This window comes from Otolemur garnettii, unplaced genomic scaffold, assembly GCF_000181295.1.
Source record: "Otolemur garnettii isolate 467f Iridium unplaced genomic scaffold, OtoGar3 scaffold00133, whole genome shotgun sequence".
Lineage (NCBI taxonomy): Eukaryota > Metazoa > Chordata > Mammalia > Primates > Galagidae > Otolemur > Otolemur garnettii.
In genome coordinates, this window is record NW_003852528.1 from 2,636,283 (window position 1) to 2,648,709 (window position 12,427).

At 58.1% G+C, this 12,427-nt stretch overlaps 1 protein-coding gene across 1 annotated transcript; it reads left to right on the forward strand.

The window, feature by feature from the left end:
* Window positions 1–9,137, forward strand: KLHL30 (kelch like family member 30). The gene is made up of 7 exons (XM_012810415.2): window positions 1–778; window positions 1,718–1,864; window positions 3,675–3,761; window positions 4,269–4,424; window positions 5,491–5,679; window positions 6,628–6,773; window positions 8,879–9,137. The coding sequence occupies exons 1-7, from the start codon at window positions 1–3 to the stop codon at window positions 9,128–9,130; spliced, it is 1,755 nt and encodes a 584-aa protein (XP_012665869.1). The 3' UTR covers window positions 9,131–9,137.
* The last annotated feature ends 3,290 nt before the right edge of the window (window positions 9,138–12,427 follow it).

Below are 12,427 nucleotides of genomic sequence, written 5' to 3' on the forward strand. Positions count from 1 at the left end.
ATGGTGCGGAATGTGGATGACCTGGATTTCCAGCTGCCCTCGCACGCCCAGGACATGCTGGACGGCCTGCAGCGGCTTCGGTCTCAGCCCAAGCTGGCCGACGTCACACTGCTGGTGGGTGGCCGGGAGCTGCCCTGCCACCGCAGCCTCCTGGCCCTGAGCAGCCCCTACTTCCATGCCATGTTTGCGGGTGACTTTGCTGAGAGCTTCTCTGCACGTGTGGAGCTGCAGGATGTGGAGCCGGCTGTAGTGGGGCAGCTGGTGGACTTCGTGTACACAGGCCGGCTGACCATCACGCAGGGCAATGTGGAGGCACTGACACGTACTGCCGCACGCCTGCACTTCCCTGCTGTGCAGAAGGTCTGTGGCCGCTACCTGCAGCAGCAGCTGGACGCTGCCAACTGCCTGGGCATCTGTGAGTTCGGGGAGCAGCAGGGGCTGTTGGGTGTGGCTGCCAAGGCCTGGGCCTTCCTGCGGGAGAACTTTGAGGCTGTGGCACACGAGGACGAGTTCCTGCAGCTGCCCCGGGACCGGCTGGCCACCTGTCTTGCCAGCGACCTGCTGCAGGTGCAGCCAGAGCAGAGCCGGCTGCGAGCCCTGCTGCGCTGGGTGCGTCACGACCCACAGGCTCGGGCTGCCCACCTGCCTGAACTGCTGGGCCTGGTACATCTGGATGCCGTGCCTGGGTCCTGCATGCAGGAGCTGCTGGCCACAGAGCCACTGATCCAGGAGTCAGAGGCTTGCCGGGCGGCCCTGGCCCAGGGCCATGGCGGGGTGAGTGAGGGGCCAGGGGCTTCCACCCTGGAAGCAGAAAGAAGAGCCCAGAGACCCTTGGGGTGGGTTTCCCAAGGTCCCCTAACCTTGATGTCCCTTAAGCTTGTGATGCTCCCTGCCTTGGGCCAGTTACCTGTGAGGGTGTCACCATTCACCCCACAAGTACAGAGTGTGCCCTGTGTGTGTCACACCCTGGACATGAGGGGAAAGGGAACGTAGAAGTGATGAGATTTGTCCCCTGTCCTGAACAAGCCCAGTGAGTACAAACCTGGAAAAAGGCCCACGGAGGGATGGAAGCTTAGGGGAGGTATGGCAGGCAGCAGCGGCTCAGGCACTAACGGGGTGCAACTTCCTGTTTGTGCTGGCGGTGGGCCTTACTCCAGGGGATTCCTTTGCAGCCAAGTCTGGGGACAAAGCTGTGACTCAGCGTGGTGGTTCCCAGGCCGAGGGTGGAGTGTGTGGTGGGCAGAGTCCAGCCCTGGCTCTGGCCAGTCACCATGGGCTGGCCTCAGGCTGGAGCTGGCCATGGGTTATCTTATAATTGCTGGTGGTGGGATATCCAGGCATTTCATGAGAGGGAACAGGGAAGCAGTGGGGACCCCAAGGTCCTGGGTTGGCTATTTACTGACCATTCCCCGTGCAGCATCCAGCATTTCCTGCCAGGCCAGGCCATCCTAGTGCTGCCTGCTGCAGGCTGGTTAGGGACACAGGGAGGCTTTTGTGGGACACTGGGGACAGGCTTTAGGGACAGGCTCTGGGGCTCAGCCCCCACAGAAACACGCAGGCACATGTATGTACACACACATGTGCACACCTATGCCCACTCACATGTGCTGGGGTTCACACGCGCTAAGGCCCTCCTGGCTCGCATGTGGTGTTGGCATGGTGGAACCCTCGCAGGCCTTGGGCACAGGGAGGCCCCACCCCACTGCTCTGACCCCAGCCCTGGCCCTGCAGGTGCTGCCAGCCCCACCGCAGAAGCTGCAGGAGGTCCTTGTGGTGGTGGGTGGGCGGGCGCTGGAGGAAGACGAGGTGGGTGAGGAGCCCACCCCCCACCCTGGGAACTTCGCCTTCTACAACACCAAGGCCAGTGAGTACCCTCCACCCCAGGTAGGGACCGCTGTGCCTACCTTGCAGGTGGAATGAGTGAGGGGCAAGGAGCACAGGGGAGCTGCCCGAGTGCCCTGCCCACCCGGATGTGCCTCACCAGGGGACTGCGGGGGAGCCTCGGGGCCTCAGTGGAGGGCAGGGGGTATCTGCTGATGTCAGGGATCCCTCTCCCTCCACTGGGGTCTTTTTCAGGTGCCAGGGCTCTGTTGTCCAGACTACACTGCGTGGGGTGGGTAGCCTGGGTGGCCTGGCCAGGGCTTCCTCTTGGTGCCTCTGCCCTCTGTGCCTGAAGGGGGGACCTGGCCTTGAGGGGAGGATAGGGATCTAAGGGGATGAGGCAGCCTAGGGGAGAGCTCAGGGTCTGGGTCAGGTCAAATGGGGTTCTAGTTCCAGCCCTTGAGCAGGTAGGTCACTTCACCTGTTTCCTCATCTGTGAAATGGGCTCCTGGTGCCTCCTTCCACAGCTACACCCTAAAAGAGTCCTGCAAGCATGGAGACCAGGCCTCCTATCTGGAGGGAAGGAGGATGAGGAGCCCGCAGGGGCTCTGAGGGCCGTGTGCTCAGCCCTGGGATCTCTGCAGAAAGGGTCAGCTGGTGTTCTGGGGCCACTGGCTGGTTGCCAGCCATCTCCACGCCGTCAATGACATCGTCACTAGCTGGCAGGCTCCAGGAAGCCCAAGGCCGGCTGTCCCAGTCAGGGGCTGACAAAAGGGGATTTGGGGCTGACGTCAGAAGGCAGCAGCTGTCCCTCAGATGCAGCTGGGGGGGCGGGGTGAGGGGCTACACTGGCAGGAAGGGCCTGCTGACAGTGGGCAACCCCCCCGCCCCAGGGTAACAGAGACATGAGTCAAGGAGACACTTGGGCCCTGACCACAATGCAGGCACTGCTCTCAGGGAGGCCCGGAATTCCACATGTCCTGAAAACTGGTAAAGTCTCCCCAGGGGACACCCCCAAGCTGTGGGTCTCTCCCTCAAACACCCAAAATGTGGCCATTTATAGGAATTGAACATTCCCTGTCTCGTTCAGATTTTCCAAAGCATTTTCTCATCTCTTGCTTCAATTTTTCCCATATAGCTCCAAGAGGCAGGTCTGACTCTGTCCCTTATGTTAATAGTGACAATATCCCTAACAGCCACCACTGTTGAGTAGTAACTGTGTGCCAGACACATGTTGTCTTGTGAAGTCCCCACACCTCCCTGGGAATTACCCCCATTCTACAGATGAGGAAACTGAGGCTGGGGCAGGAGAACCAGGATTTGGGCCCCACTCTGCCTGCTGCAAGTCCTGTGTCTGGTGCCCACACACCCCTAGCTGCTGAGGGGCAGAGGGTTCTCAGGATGGACAAATGAATGAATGTATGGGGAGTGGTGAATGAATGGTGTCACCTACAGATCAGACCACTTAACCTATTTCCCATCAGACCCACAGGCTGAACAGTTCATTCAGGGTCATGGGCCAGTTTGCAAGGTCAGGGTCAGACCGTGCCGTTTAAGGCCTAGGCTGCCTCTTACCACCCCTGGATGCAAGTCTGGGTGCCAGGCTCTGAGGGGCAATGTGGGGAGAGTGCCATGGGACCAGACACCCAGAGCCTACTCTGACTCCACCCACTGGGTATCATCCCACCTCTGTCACCCACTGAGTCCCATCCCTGTCTTTCCCCACTGGTAGGGGGACATTTCTGCACCAAATGAGTGGAAGAGGCACCTGGGGAGGGCCGGGGAGGGCCAGGGAGGAGAGGGCCACAGCAAGAACTAACATCCTGACTGCTTCACCTCTCCCCTCCTGCCAGAGAAGTGGATGGCACTCCCAGACTTCCCTGACTACCACAAGTGGGGCTTCTCCCTGGCAGCCCTGAACAACAACATCTATGTCACAGGTGGGCAAGTTGGGAGATCCTTCAGAGACACCACGCAGTCCATCAAAAACAATCCCCCACTTAGCAGGATCCTGACACTCAGTCAAGGCTCTTCCTGACCTTTCATGAGGTGCAAACAAGGAGAATGTAGAAGCCACAGGGCCACAGGTGTGTGGAGTGCACTCCACTGCCTGGCATGGCCCCAGGCTGGCCCTGCTGTGCTCCGCAGTCAGGGCCTCCCTAGAAGGATCTTTGTGATGGCGGTATCACTCTATTCTTCATGTCTCAAAGCTGGAGCTCCTTATAAGATGTAGGTGGGGGAAACTTCCATTGATGGAGATTTGAAACCACTGACCTTGACCTCCTTGTTTATGGGGGAAGGAGGGACCTGTCCAAAGTCACACAGCTAGACTGTGCCACCTACAGGGGTCCCACCCTGGCTTACCACATCGGTGACCATGGCCTAGCATGAAAGGGAGGGGCCAGAATTGGCTTGCAGTCCCCCCATGGACAGAATCTCTCCCACAGGTGGCTCTCGGGGCACCAAGACGGACACCTGGTCCACCACCCAGGCCTGGTGCTTCCCACTGAAGGAGGCTACGTGGAAGCCTGTGGCGCCCATGCTGAAGGCCCGCACCAACCATGCCAGCGCCGCACTCAATGGGGAGATCTACGCCATTGGCGGTGAGGCCACCCTCTCCACCCTACCCCGGGCAGGTCTGAGACTCATCCCTGCAGCACCGGAAGTGGGGGCCTGTGCTGGCCTGAGAGACCACAGATGGGCAGCTCCCATTGTGGACTCCCCAGGGTTCCCAGCCAGATGGGCCTTCAGGACACACGGCCTGGGTGTCCTCAATGGCCAGCTCCCAGTGCTGCTGATGTACCCTAGGGACAGCAACATAGATGACACATCAGTCCCCAGAAGGAGGCCTGGTAGAGGCTGTTGGTTAGGGCTGGGTACCCATCCCAGGACCTGGCCCAGCCCGCTGCTTAGGCTCACGGGGCAGCCTCCATGGTGAGGATCTTGCAGTGGTCCCCTTGCTATTACTTTTGTCCCCACCAAAGCCCAGCCGGAGCATGAGGGTTGCCTTGTCCCCTGGCATCCTGGAACTACAGCAGGGAGTCACCCCAGGGACCTGTCTGATTAGAGGAATGTTGAAAAATGAGATGCATGTAGCCCCAAAGCTCTGCAATGACAAGTGGGCTCAGAGGCCACTCCTAATGCCCAGCAGTCTCACCGGTCTCTCTCTTAATGGCCCCCCTGTCCCAAGCCAGAGAGTAGAAAGCATAGTTCCTGGTCCAGGGCATTCTGAAGTCCCCAGGTTGTCACAAAGACCAAGGCCAGCTTACATGAGACCAGGACATGGCCTCCCTCCCTGCGACAGCCCCATCACTGTCCACCCAGACTTTACTGGGGACCTTATAGGATGGCCTCCAACTCCAGGGGCTGACATCTTACAACCCACCCCTCCCGGGATTGAGTCCCCCCCATCCTAGTTTAACACCCCCCCCAGGAAATGACTCCCACCCCGTGAGAGGCCTGGGGGCAGCCTCCTGAGGCTCCTGCCGGCACCTTCCCAATGTTGGGCCCCAGCCCCCATCCTGGGCAGGTGCGCCCCCACTCCAGCCACTGGAAATGGGGACACCTCCCAAGGCTATGCCCTCCTGCACTTGTCCACTTGGTCTCCTGAGCCCTGAGTCTCCAGTCCCTAGTGCCTGACCACCCCCCTCAGCCCAGACACCCCCACAGGCACCACCCTGGACATGGTGGAGGTGGAGAGCTATGACCCCTACACGGACAGCTGGATGCCGGCCAGCCCCGCCCTCAAGTACGTCAGCAACTTCTCCGCCGCTGGCTGCCGGGGCCGGCTCTACCTGGTGGGCTCCAGCGCCTGCAAGTACAACACGCTAGCCCTACAGTGCTACAGCCCTGTCACAGGTGGGACAGAGGTGCTGCAAGCCCTTAAAGACTAGAGTCCACCCCAGCAAGGATGAGGGTGGGGGCTTCTGAGGACAGGTGGGCTGGGTGGTGAGACAGGCAGCCACAGCCTCTCACAACCTGTGAGAGGTGGAGGGACAGGGGAGGAAGGAGGGAGGTGTCAGGGCAAGGGTGTCATCTCCACAGTCACAGCTCATCACAGCCTAGAGGCCAGCGGCACCTCTGCCCTGTGCAGTCCCTGGTATACAGCTGGGGACACTCTGGGGAACAGGGTGCCCAGTGGCCCAGTGACAAGGAAGCCCAGGTCCTGGAAGCTGCCTGGCTGCTTTGTTCACATGGAATGGCCTCATGGGCCAGGAGCAATGACCCCTGATGTCCAGGGGCCTGTGGCTGAGCTCAGGCTCTGGCCTCTGCCCTCTGCCCTCTCTGAGCTCAGCAGCCCCAGTCCTGGTCTCTAATCTTGTTTCTCACTGTGGACACAGGAGATGCAGCAGGGTCCATTCTGTAGTGGGGTGTGGGGACCCCACAAGAGACCAACTAGGCCCGGAGTCTGCTTGGGGCCCACCTGGCTACCAGACCTGGCGGGGCAGGGCAGGGAGGAGGCAGAGGCCCAGGCACTCCTGTCCCATTCAGGGGGTGAGAGGACACCTAAGCCAAAGCCTTCTTCTGGGGGTGAGATTCCTATGGGACCTCCATATCCTCCACAGGCCACCACTGCCCCGGTGGTGCAGCCATGTGAAGAGGTGGCCGTCCCCTCCTCTCCCAGAGGCAGAGCAAGGCTGAGTGAGAGGCAGGCATGCACACAGCCCCAGCCCCGAGGGCACACTCCCATTTTATAGACAAGTTCACTGAGACTCAGAGAGGTACCTTGCCCTCAGTCCCTCTAAACAGAGGAGCACATCCTGGTTATCCTGGTGAAGGTGGCCCCGGTGCCTATGTCCCCTGCAGATGCGTGGAGCGTGATCGCCTCACCCTTCTTGCCCAAGTACCTGTCCTCGCCACGCTGCGCTGCACTGCACGGGGCGCTCTACCTCATTGGCGACAACACCAAGAAGGTCTACGTGTACGACCCTGGGGCCAACCTGTGGCAGAAGGTGGGCCTCACCTGCCTCCCAGCGCCCCTCCCCCAGGGCGATCCCGATGTGGCAAAGTGCAGGCCTAGGAACGCAGTGGGTGGGTGCCCGCAAGTGGCCTGCGGGGCAGGGGAAGGCACAGGCCCTGACTTTCTCCCCAGGACACAGAGCAACAACAGGGCCTGGCCGGAGCCCTCTAAGGATGAGAGAAGAGATAACAGTGGGAGAAGGATGGTCTGGTCACTGCCAATGCTCTGCCCCCCAAGCCCATCTTCCTGTCCTCCCTCTCAGGGAGCAAAACCAAGCTCAGTCAGGAGGTGCCTCAAGGACCAAGGAGGAGGCAGTCTTCTGGCCCAGGGCAGATGAGAGGGGTCCTGAGCCGGAGTGAGGTGGGAGCAGCCAGCGCCTGGATTCCCCACTGCCCCTCAAGATCCTCTGTCCCAGCTCGGCGCCTGTGGCTCAAGTGGCTAAGGCTCCAGCCACATACACCTAAGGTGGCAGGTTCGAATCCAGCCTGGACCCGCCAAACAACAATGATGGCTGCAACCAAAAAATAGCCGGGGGTTATGGTGGGCGCCTGTGGTCCCAGCTACTTGGGAGGCTGAGGCAGGAGACTTGCTTGAGCCCAGGAGTTGGAGGTTGCTGTGAGCTGTGAAGTCACAGCACTCTACCCAGGGGGATAGCTTGAGGCTCTGTCTCAAAAAAAAAAAGATCCTCTGTCCCAGGCTGGGCGCAGGGGCTCACGGCTGTAATCCTAGCACTCTGGGAGGCCAAGGCAAGTAGATTGCTTGAGCTCAGGAGTTTGAGACCAGTCTGAGCAAGAGTAAGACCCATCTCTACAAAATATAGGAAAAAAAAAACTACCTGGGTGTTATGGCAGGTGAGGCAGCTACACAGGAGACTGAGGCAAGAGGATTGCTCAAACCTAAGAGTTTGAGGTTGCTATGATCTACAATGACACTATGGCATTCTATTCAGGGCAACAGAGCTAGACTCTGTTTAAAAAAAAAGGGCGGCGCCTATGGCTCAAAGGAGTAGAGCACCGGCCCCATACGCTGGAGGGGGCGGGTTCAAACCCAGCCCTGGCCAAAAACTGCAAAAAAAGAAAAGATCCTCAGTTCCTTTCCTGCAGCATTCTGAGCACTCTGGGAGGCTGGCAACTGGGTGTCAGCAGGGGCCCTGCAATCCTGCCGCCCACAGCTGTCCCTTGGCTTCAAGCACTCAGCTGACCCAAGGCCCCCATTACAGTGATGAAACAGGTGCAGAGTGGGCGCTGCCAGGCCAGTCCCCTGTGCCCTCCCAGCTGGACCACAGTCAGGCCTCTCCCAGGCCCAAGCTACTGTCCTAGCCGGGACCTGCACCACAAGGACCCCACTTTGCCCTCTCTGGGCCTGTGGGTGGGGCAGCCACTCATTTCTGTCTTTCTCTGGAGGCCACAGGCCAGCCCCTACTGCCCACCCACACTCTTCCTAAAGTGCCCAAGTCTCTCTCCAGCCTCTGGAAAGCTGCTGCCCTCACACCCCAGCCCATCTCCAGGTCACTTCCAACGCCATAGGCCAGGACAAAGGGTTCAGGGTGGAGCTGGAGGTCCCCTGGTGGCGCTCCCCCCACTATGAGCCATACCTGTCTCCTCCACCAACCACCACGAAGCTAGGAGGTAGTTCAGGCTCAGGCCTCAGGCCCCTCTGACTCTGAGGGGCTGAAAACACCATCCTGTGAGGCAGGGGTTATCGAGGAAACTGTGGGTCTTCCCACAAGTAGGGGTGTCCAACCTTTTTTCTTCTCTGCCATACATTGGAAGAATGAGAGTTGTCTGGGTCACACATTAAATACACAAACACTAATGAAAGCTGATGAGCAAAAAAAGGTCTGTGCACACTTTTTGAGATATCCAACTCCACCAATAAGCAAAACAATTCCTCAAATAATCTGCATGTGGCCTGCGGGCCATAGGTTGGACACTTCCCTTTAGCAGCTAAAGGAAGGACTTGACTAAGCTGCAGGGGCCTAGGGATGACCCCCTCAGTCAGTGCCCTGGGGCCCTGGGTGGGACATCGAGTGGGAAGCTATCCATGCTCTCTGCCTGTCCCTGCCCTGCCTGGACACTGACTGTTGGCCATCCACAGGTGCAGTCCCTGCACAGCCTGCACGAGAACGGCGCACTGGTACCACTGGGTGATGCGCTGTATGTGACAGGTGGCCGCTGGCAGGGCATGGATGGCGACTACCACGTGGACATGGAGGCCTACGACACAGTGCGGGACTCTTGGACCCACCACGGCGCCCTGCCACGCCTCTGGCTCTACCACGGGGCCTCCGCCATCTTCCTGGACATCTCCAAGTGGACCCACCCCTTCTACCCTTCCCAGGAGCACTGAGCCAGGGGGTGCTCCCCACAGCAGCTCCCCACCACCCCCATGGCCAACTTTTATTCTGCTTGTTTGTTCACATGGAGCTGCCACCCCCTCTAGGCCTCAGGTTGGACTTTGGTCACGAGGGTCATCAGACAACACAGCTCAGTACACACAGCTTTGGTCTCTGGAGCTGCCACACCAAGCTCTGAGCTATGTAGTCATAGGGCCTAAGCGTTGGACACCTACATAATGGGGACAAGAAACCCTGCTGCCCTTGGGTTGCTAAGCCCTCAGAGAAAGGAGCCAAGGCCTGGACAGCCTCTCAGTGCTCGCCCTCTCCCGGCGAGCCCAACCGGTGGCTTTCAGAGTAGTTGCATACATGCTGGGGAACACAAGAAGGGGCCCAGAAACCTGACCTTGTGGGGACGGAAGGGCCCTGGGATAGGGTTAGCACAAGGCCACCTGGGTGATCCCCCCAGCTGGCAGCCCTGTTCCAGAGCTCCAAGCTGAGTGTCACAGCACGTGGGGCTGTCCGGGTGGGCCTGAGGGTGTCCCCACACCCAGCCTCTGCATGTCTGCCTTGAGCTTCTGCTTCTGGGGACAAAGAAGGCCCCGCCCAGCTCTTCTGTACCAGCCATCCCACCAAGTGGGCAGCAGGAGGGGTGCTCTACAGTGGGATTTCCTGTTCCTTGGGGTGATTTTCATCAAAACAAAGGTTCTTCATGAGATGACATTCCTGCTGGGTGAGGCCTAACGTGTCTGCAGGGATTTTCTGGGGTAGGCTGTGGGCCCTCTGGTGGCTTGCTCTCAGCAGCCTCCTGAGAAAGGACAGTGGATATCGCCTGACAGGCTTTCCCGCCAGCACACGGTGCGATTGAGGGGGCTCAGGCCTCCACAGAGCCCCCCACATCTGACTAGGGTCCCACATGGACACGGCATCTAAGCTATTTCTCATTGTGAAGAGGCATCCACCTTTGTAACCAAGGAAATAGCAAAGGCCTCTCTTTGGGTGCTGAGTGTCACATCCCTGCTGTCACAGGCTCCAGCAGAGGACACAGGGCTGAGGTCAGGAGAGGGATTCATGCTGGTGCCAGCCCTGGCACTGAGAGGCCATTGGTAGCTCCTGTCTCCCTCTGGATGTGAGTCTCCTCTCCTCGGCAGGCCCACAGCCCCTCATTGTACCTCACTGGGAGCCAGAGGCTTGGGTGTACCCCCTTGAGGGTTGGGGGGCTCAGATGTCTCTGGGCTCTGAGGACAGGAGTCTCTGGTCCTTCCTGCTTCTGTGGGTCCCAACCCACTTTGCCCCCAGACCTGGCTTCTCATGCCCCTTTCTTGTGGGACAATTGAGTTGAGCCCAGATAGAGAGGGGCCTCAGGATGCTCCCAAAGGAGTCAGAGCACCGACCAGAGGCCAGCTGTGTTGGGGAACCAGGTGAGGACTTCTGGGACCCTGGACTGTTTCCACATGGACATCTCCTAAAATGTTTTCTAGATAGTTATCAACAAAGACTCAATACAAACCATTTTTGCAAAAAAAATTAAAATAAATAAATAAAAATAAAAACAAAGACTTGGATTATCAAAATAGGCTTGTTTTGATCACCAGCAGCTGAAAGGGCTTCCTCCTGCTGAAGGAAGGCTGCTGTCTGCTTCACACACCTGGTGGGGTGGGCACATGCCCCTCCAGGGCCTGGTGGAAGCTTCTGCAACTTGGCTGATTAGCTGACCTGCCCCATTTAGGGGCCTGTTGTATCTTTCAGAGGTAATTGGGTAATTGTAAATAATTAAGGAGAATTTAATAAAGGACCATCTCTAAGCCATGGGCAGGTTGAAGGGAGCCAGCAAGAATGGGGACCTGGCACTACCCTCTGCCTCTGAGAAGGAGGGGGCCACATGCAGGCTCTGGGCTCTAGAGAGCTGCCATGGGCGGGGGTCCCTGGTAAGGGGCAGCCTCTACCACGATGACCAGGCAGGGAGGAAGGACCAGAACAGACCCTCTCCCTCCTTCCTGCCCCAGCCGCCTGCTAGTGCCTCCTGCTGGCCAAACTCCAACAGAATCCAGAGGGAGAGAGGGATGGACGGGCCATGGAGGATACCCCGTGGGGCAGACAGCAGGCTGCCAAGGCGGCCAGACACCAGAACAGCAGGTGGAAGACTCAAGCGTACTACTTAAACACTCAAGAGCTTCTCCTGGAAAATAGACACTAAGTCATTCATCCACTGAGGAATGCCTTGGGGCAGCCAAGGCTTCCTCCTTCAAATGGAAAACAAGCAGCCGTTAGCAGGCTTGGGGTTAATATGGGCTTCTAGAAAGGGAATGAATGGCCTTGGAACATGCACCACTGCCTACCAACTCTCAGTCCCACTGGGCTGTGGGGGACTAAAACACTCTCCCAGCCCCAAGTTGCTTGCATGTGCCTCAGATGACCCCAGCCTGCAGGGAGCACATGGTACCCTCAGTCAGACCCAGCACAACCATCTTGGGCTGGGATCCGGTGGGTCCCCAGGTGAGCTCAGGTACAGGGGTGCTTTGGCCACTTTTGCTGGACTTGGGTTTTCCTGCATCTTCCAGACAAGACCCCTTATTATGATTATGCATCTTCCTTGTTCCAGGTGGACAGTGATTGCTGGAATCAGGCTGCTGACTCTCCCTCACATAGCTATAAGGAAAGGGATTGGTCATTGGACAGTCCTCTGGAGGACTACCTACCATGTGCCAGGTAGGCTGTCTGCTCCCGGGCTCTGCCTTTCACCTTTGCTCTTCAGGGCAGTGCAGCCACTTAGCCTAGAGCATGGCTCCTGCCGCTGTGTGTGCAGCTGATGCCTCTGGTCCCAGGTACACAGAGTGGGGGGTGTGGACACAATCAGGCATAAAGTTGATTAATGGAAGAATAAATCAGACTGTGACAAGAATCTTCATGGGAGATGCAATTCCTTTTTGGAAAAGACACTCCCAGAGCCAAGGTAATTTCCTCAGTTAGGAGACTGCCCCACAATTTTCAGGTCAGGGACTGGGGTTATTCTGATCACAATCAGATCTAAGAATATGACTTGTTCTCTCCGCATCCTTGCCAGCATCTGCTGCCTTTGGAGGAGATGGGTAAATTCACACTTAACAGGTACAGCACACAATTTCTGGTTGAAGGGCACACTTATAACCTTGACTTAATATATACAAAAGCAAACTATGTAACCAAAACATGTGTACCCCTATAATATTCTTTAAAAACAAAAATGTGGGCTCGGCGCCTATAGCTCAACCGGCTAAGGCGCCAGCCACGTACACCTAAGGTGGTGGGTTCGAATCCCCAGCCCGGACCCG